A 7,124-nucleotide genomic window follows, 5' to 3' on the forward strand; every position below is an offset into this window, starting at 1 on the left:
CGGTTGATAGGCTGTGAACATATGGCCAGAAAGCATTAGCTCCAAAACAAATGTGAACCGAATGTTAATCAAATTGGCAAAGATGCTTGAAGCATTTATAACTATATTTTCAAACAGTGTACCTAAAAGCGAACAGTTCTTTTTGAATTGGAGCTTCCTTGGCTTTATCTTAGCCAGTGGGTCTTTCAAAGAACATGTTATCATGGAAATGATAGGCCCTGTGGATGAGCAGGAAGGAGAGGAAAAGCAACACTCTAACAGAGGCCCTTTCAGTAGTAATCTGAGCAGTAATACACAGTCGCAAAAAGAACAGGGGAACGGATAATCAAAGCCATACAAGCATGGCAGCCAGCCAAAAAGAGACTTTCCACCTATAGATTAACATATGTGGCAAACGGAGGCAGGAATGTGGTTGTATGCTGTTAGAAATCCGTCCTCATGTCCTCTATGAAATCAGACTAAAAGTCACCAAATACACTTGTTTTGATTGCATTTTAGGGTGATGGGATAGGTACAAGTTGGATTTAATTTTATTAGATATAAATAGCATGCAACCCATTAATATTTACCTAAAATTTACCTATGAAAAAGAACTTTGTGATCCTATGAAATGAATTTGACCATTATGACTAAAGTTTTCCTATGAGACATTTATCTGAAAGAAGGAGAAAAGGTCTCCCTGATAAAAGAACCTGCAGATTTGATTCATTGTAAGTCGAGAGGCCGTCTCAGAGAAACAGCTGCATTGAGACGCTGGAGTCCAGTGGCTGCTGAATGAATGAAGAGGAGCTTAATTCAAGCTTCCCGGGGGGAGAAACTTGACCAATCAAGAGCGACCCCTTAAGAGTGTGAGATTTGATTGTTTTTTTTTTGTTTTTTTTTTAAATAAAAAAAAAGGTCTTTGCTGCTTTCAGAAAGTCAGAGGAAGAGGAGAAAATAGTAATATTCAACACTCAGATATGCAACAAGGTGGCCTTGAATGCACTCAGTCACTTATCACACACACAATAAAGCAGACATACATGCTATCAGTTCCAGCTGATTTATTTGTCAAGATACAGACTTCAGCATGACGACATGTAACGCATTTTCCTTTGCTACAAAACGCAGATGGTCCATTTCAAGAGTATATTGCACAAAATAATGAAAAATAAAAATGCCATTAAGATGGTAAAAATGCAAAACAATTTTTTTTTTTCGAGTTTCACACCTGCTATTTGGGACCCATTCACACTGATATACATAAACTCCTAGCTTTTACTATATTACAGAACATATACAATCTTGACTCTAGTACCTACAATGAGGCCTAGAATTCCCCAATTCCATTGTACATCTCTAGAGAAACGCATGGTCAGATCTACACCTGTACACAGCCTAGAATGTGAAATCATACCAAGGCATTTAAGATGCAAAGATGATGTCATTTAACCCTTGCATGCTTGAATCAATGAAACCGGGTAGAAGTGCCTGAAGAAACCTCACTGAGAGCACAGTAAGAACATTCCCTTTAACTGTACAAAAATATGCCAGAAAATATTTCACTTTTCGCTTTGTTTGTTTTTTTTTTCTTTTAAAAGATGAGGTATGTTGGTTATGTATCAAAAACTCTTCCTGCCATACCTGTGTCCTAGAACAGTTTAATCTCCACATCTCCATTGGCTGGAGGGTTACAAAAAACTAATTTGTGGCATACAGGAAAAAAAAAAAAAAAAGATCATCACATAAAACCCTCTGGAAAAGTGAACATCCTGAAGTGGTGTAGACTCGCCTCCTTCCGAGGAGCAGCTGCAGTTTCAGCTTCCTGTTGACACACGAGGTGGGATGTGAATGCATAGTTCAGCTTTGACATTTTGCTCTCCACCTGCGGCCTCACACTGAATTCAACACCCAGAAAACCCTGTGGGTGACAAACGGTACTTTTTTTCTTGCCATGTCACCTTTATTGTGGCGCGTCCGCTTCCGTTTCCTCCTTGCGCCACCCGGAAAGGGCACAAACCCCAAGAGGCGAGTCTGAAAGAACCTGAAGATGCGCCGCTCTCCTCGCTAACCGAGGGCAGATGGGCCTGTTAGTAGGTGAACACCAAGTCGGAGAAGTTGGCTTCTAGCCAGTCTCCTGCGATCATCTCGCTCAGCTCTGGCGTGCAGTAGTCCGGGAACTCGAAGTGAGAGCCGAGGCTGCCCTCGCTGAACGAGTCCAAGTCCTTATCCACCAGAGAGAGGCACAAGTTCCCTGAAGCGTGGCTGGTCGGCTCGCCGCCCGCCGCCAAGTTCAAGCTGAAGTCGACCAGCAGGTCGTCCGCGTCCTCTCCGCACGATGAAGACGAGATGGACGCGGAGCGGAAAGACGGAGCCGGAGACAGTGCAGAGGGTCGGCTTGCGTGGTGCGGCTGCTGCTTCGTGATGTTCTTGAAGCTGTAAAAAAGTCTGGAGCCGGCTGGTGCGTTTGCGCGAGCGGAGGACTCCTCGTACATGCTCGCGCCCTCCGACTCCGCGGCGGAGCTCAGCGTGGGACTCGCCGGCACTTTGGCCACCCCGTACGGCCGCAGGCTCTCCTCGTCGTCCTCAGCTTTAAAGCGCACCGGAGACTCGTCATCGTAGTCGTCCTCATCGTCATCGTCGTCGTCGTCTTCATCGTCGTCTTCGTCGTCCGTGAGTTCCCTCTTGACTGACTTGCTGACTTTTAGGCTTGTGAACGCGTAGCTGCAGCGGACGTCCTGCGCGGCTCTCGCGCTGACGCAGACGCTCCCCGGCTTGCTGGGCTTCATCTTTGTGCACTTCTTTGCTCCAGCTTTGACAGCCTTGTTGCCGGTTTTCTCCGGGGACAGCGCGCCCGGTTTGGAAGAGTTGTCCAGCTTTGGTTTCTTCTTCGGTCTGTACTTGTAGTCTGGATAGTCAGCCATGTGCTGCAGGCGCAGCCGCTCTGCTTCCCGGATGAACGGGATCTTCTCGCTGTCCTTCAGCATTTTCCAGCGCTTGCCGAGTCTTTTGGAGATCTCGGCGTTGTGCATGTCCGGAGACTGCTCCATGATCTTCCTCCGCTCGATCTTCGACCACACCATGAACGCGTTCATGGGCCGCTTGATGTGGCCGGTGGCTGTCCGGCACCAGTCCGGTTTTGGCGGCACGGGGCTGCACGCGCTCATCTCGGCTTCCTCCGTGTCTGTGGCCTCGCGGGACGCGCCGCTCTCCGTCTCGCTGTGTTCACTCTGCTGTACCATGATCTGCTGTGCGGCTTCACACTCCCTCACGATCAAACTGTCTGCTTCCTCCACGCGCAGTGATTTTTTTTTTATTATCTTTTTCCCTCCTTCCCGCAGCCTTAAAGCTCAAGTCAAACCTCTTTCCAAACTTACTGGCTCCCTTCTTAACTACTTCTCGGCGTTTTTTTCCACACCTGCTACGTCACGTATAATTATCCAATAGCGCGGCTTTGCCCCGCCCCTCACGCTCCTTGGGCTGTTCCGTTAAGCCCTCGCATCTGCTGCAGCGATTTTATTGGTGGAGGGTCTTTGTGGGCGGGGTTATCAGTGTCAGACGCGCATGGGGAATTTGAAAGAGCATGGTCTTGTCAAGGAGATAGACATCAGTTTATTGCACGAAACGTGCAGATAAGACAGCCTTGGTTTGTGCCATCGAGAAATAAATTAATATTTGTTGTACTCCTACTACTTGTTTTAATTAAAAAGTCAGTGTTTATGATGTTTGGTGGTTTGTAATATGCTGTAATAGTGTACTTTACAGTACAAAACCATGGACTGTCTCTACACAATAGAAAAGCTATGTGCTATGTACTTTAATATAGCATGTAAAATCTACTAATGAACCTGGTAATGAATTTCTTATATTTATGGAAAGACATTTCTAATACCTGTGTCTTTATGCGTTTGTGTAGTTAGGAAAGGAAAATGAGGAAGGGAGTTTGCTGTGTCAAGGAGGACAAGAAGCTCTTTCCCCTCAGGCCACCAAGCTTCCACTGATAAGCAGCTTCTCTCTCTCTCTCTCTCTCTCTCTCTCTCTCTGTGTCCCCTAGAGGGCAATCATTTACCCCTCTGAAATCACACTGCCCAGCCACCACTAACACAGTGCTGCCTTCCCTCTGCTATTCTCACGTGGTGACACATTAGAATTGCAGCGAGAGGATCCTGCCCTGCCTCTTGCCTCCCGCAGGCAGTGCACGGTCACTGTTACACCGAGATATTGAGATATTGCTTCAGATTAATTTCCACCGGCACAGCACGCCGCTACTGGCCCACATCACCGACCCACTGCTGAGGTGGCTAAAGATCAGCTGCTTCAGTACAACCACCTATCAGTGATTTGAACATCTGCAATCATGCCATGGCTTGTGACATTTTAGACGCCTTATGATTTAATCTTTTCAGGGTTGTTTCGTTTACATCAGATTTTCTATCAGCATTTGAGAATTCAATAGAGATATGGTACTAACTAAATGGATTCTAGTATAATGAAATGTATATAATGTACAGGGGTTTGGGGTGGGGTGTGAAGCTTTAAGACTGTGCCTTTTACGAATTCTTATTGGCACATTAAGTGCCTCCTGCTGTCCCCTGTCAATTATAGCCTCCTCCTCTGAGTACTGGTATGTTACAGTAAATTAGATGGCACTTTTATAACACACCAATCAGAGAGAGAAGGAAAGAAAGAATCAGACAGAAAGAGAGAAAGTGTGAGACTGAGAAAAGAAGAGAGACATTGAAAGAAAGAGAGCCCTCCAGATGGGAATGACTCATCTCCTGTCTGGTGCTTATCGTCCAAAGACTGGGCGCTACTGCCCCCCCCCCCCCCCCCCCCCCCCCCCCCCCCCAGCAGCACAGAAGGAAAGGATCGATAGGTAGCCCTGACTATCCACTATCTGATATTGAAGATGAAGGAATGTATTCCTTCTGAATGGCCCCCAGACTAGTGTGTTCGATATTTCTTCAATCTTGTCAGCTTACAAAAGGCCAAATTCGGATTAGGTAACTGCAGGGCGCAAGTACCGTGGCAGCCACACACACTAATAAAATTTCTCATTTCAGACACATCTCTGATTATTCTACTGAAGCATGAATTTCTTTGGAATGTAGTTTTTAGTCTCCATTTTTTACCTTTTACCTTCAAGTGCAGACCATGGAAAACAAATGTCACACTTTCAGAAGTAGCCGTTCAGTTCGGGTGGAGAGTCACATTCACATAAATGAGTTAACTTGGGCTACATCCTGGCCATTGATTAGGAATGCGCCAGCCAGCTTTGGTCTGGAGGGGGACGTGGCTCAGCTAATGGCCACCGTTAGACGTGTGAACTCAAAGCACAGTTCAGCAGGTATGCAAATGGCCTGTTGTGAGTGTTATGTCACACTTTTGTTTCTGGGGGGCTGTAAAGCTGTGTGAATAAGCAGTTGCCAAGCTTTTACTGGGGCTTATGGGGTTAGCTTAAAGATGTCGCCTACCTAACAACCGCAGTGCTTTTAAGATAAGTACACTGTTGGTTTCTTCTCATTAAAAAAATTGTAAAGTGATTTAAAAGTATTTCATAAAAAGATTAAAAATGTAATTAAAAAGCTGTGTTGCATATTTAAATTCTCAATAAAATGTATCTTTAGTTATGAACACCTCTGTTTTTCCATTACTTCACTTTCTCTATTTGAAATAGCATGGCTGTGGAGAAGAGGCTTGTTATCAGGGTTAGATAAGCAGCTTTAGAAGTGCAATACATACTGTAACGATTCCATGTCCTCCAACTTTAAAGATCTGAATCCCTGCTGCCTGTTGACGAGAACGTAAACAAGGTGTCCTTAACACTCTGGTGCGTGTTTGTCTGCACACACACACACACACACACACACACACACACACTTGGATGTGCTGGCTAACCACCACTGTTCTCCGAAACCACACAAACACCTCTTTGTATATAGGTACAGTGAATTGAGTAAGCCTTTTGCATCCTTTTATCATCGTTACTTTGTCAGTCCTGATGCCTGATCACTCCAAATACATTAGAACATTCTACTACTTCTCTATTTCATATAAACATAGCGGTGACAAGTATTTATCATTGGCTTGAAAAGATCTGAGGTTCACTTTAGTAAAAGGTCCAGTCCTATCTGAAAATAAAGCTTGTACAGAAATAATCTAAAAACCCACATAACAGGAAATGTTATCAGATCGTTCAGTTAAAGCAACAGGTTCTAAGAAAGTTAGGCTGTAACATTACAAAAATAATGTTTATGTAACGGTCTGAAATATGCTTTAATAAGGGGTTGCTCTACAATGTTATAAGAATGTTGCTCACACACTATTGCTAGTTAAACAAAAGTGAACATGGTGGTAATTTATAAACAGCTAAAATGTTCCAGTGCATTATAGGACCGTTCATAAACTTGACAGATTAAATGTTCTTGCTACCAAACATGTCCTAGAACCATAACGTTCTGCTAACCGGAAAGTTTGTTAGCTGGGATCATGCAACAGGAATGTTCAATGTTTCTGAATGCATATCCGGTTTTACAGTCATGTCTACAGCTCATTTACAGTCTTTCCTGAAGTAAATATAATCTAAGTTTCTGCTAAGTAGTGCTAATGCTTCGGGGGAAACCATGAACACTTATGCCTAGTGCTTGTCTAAGAAATGTCTAACGTATTTCTTTTGCATCAATCAGCTTAGCTATAACTGGCCGTCATTGCACTGTTAGTTGAACTACCACAAAGCATGTGTTCAGTACGGTAGTCGTTGTTTGTTGTCTTCCCGCTATGGCACACTTGTTTAATCATTTGGGTGGTAGTAGTAAACATGTATGCAGAGGCTTTCGGAAGCCCTGACCTGCTGTAATGAGAGTGTGTTTAGTCTGAAGGCCAGGTCCTGTGTTGATGGATTGCCCTGCCTGAGGGAGGGAGCTCTTTTTCCAGCTCTCTGACACTGGCAGAAAGAGCAGAGTGGACATCGACTTGCGTGTGCTTATGTGCCCTTTTCAAAATTATTGATTTACTGAAGCCTGTTAGGTGCCATATCTCTACGTTTCATATGTGTGGGTTGGCAAAGGGCAAGACGGAAGATCCACAACATTGTTCTTGTTATATTAACGTACATGCCAGTTACATAAATGGCAAGCTAAAATAGT

General features: G+C 44.5%; 1 protein-coding gene across 1 annotated transcript; it reads right to left on the bottom strand.

Moving 5' to 3' along the window:
- Nucleotides 1-1,028: 1,028 nt before the first annotated feature.
- Nucleotides 1,029-3,440, bottom strand: sox11b (SRY-box transcription factor 11b). The gene has a single exon (XM_026922651.3). The coding sequence runs from the start codon at nt 3,219-3,221 to the stop codon at nt 2,070-2,072; it is 1,152 nt and encodes a 383-aa protein (XP_026778452.2). The 5' UTR covers nt 3,222-3,440; the 3' UTR covers nt 1,029-2,069.
- Between the last annotated feature and the right edge of the window lie 3,684 nt (nt 3,441-7,124).

This window comes from Pangasianodon hypophthalmus, chromosome 19 (assembly GCF_027358585.1).
Source record: "Pangasianodon hypophthalmus isolate fPanHyp1 chromosome 19, fPanHyp1.pri, whole genome shotgun sequence".
NCBI classification, from domain to species: Eukaryota; Metazoa; Chordata; class Actinopteri; order Siluriformes; family Pangasiidae; genus Pangasianodon; species Pangasianodon hypophthalmus.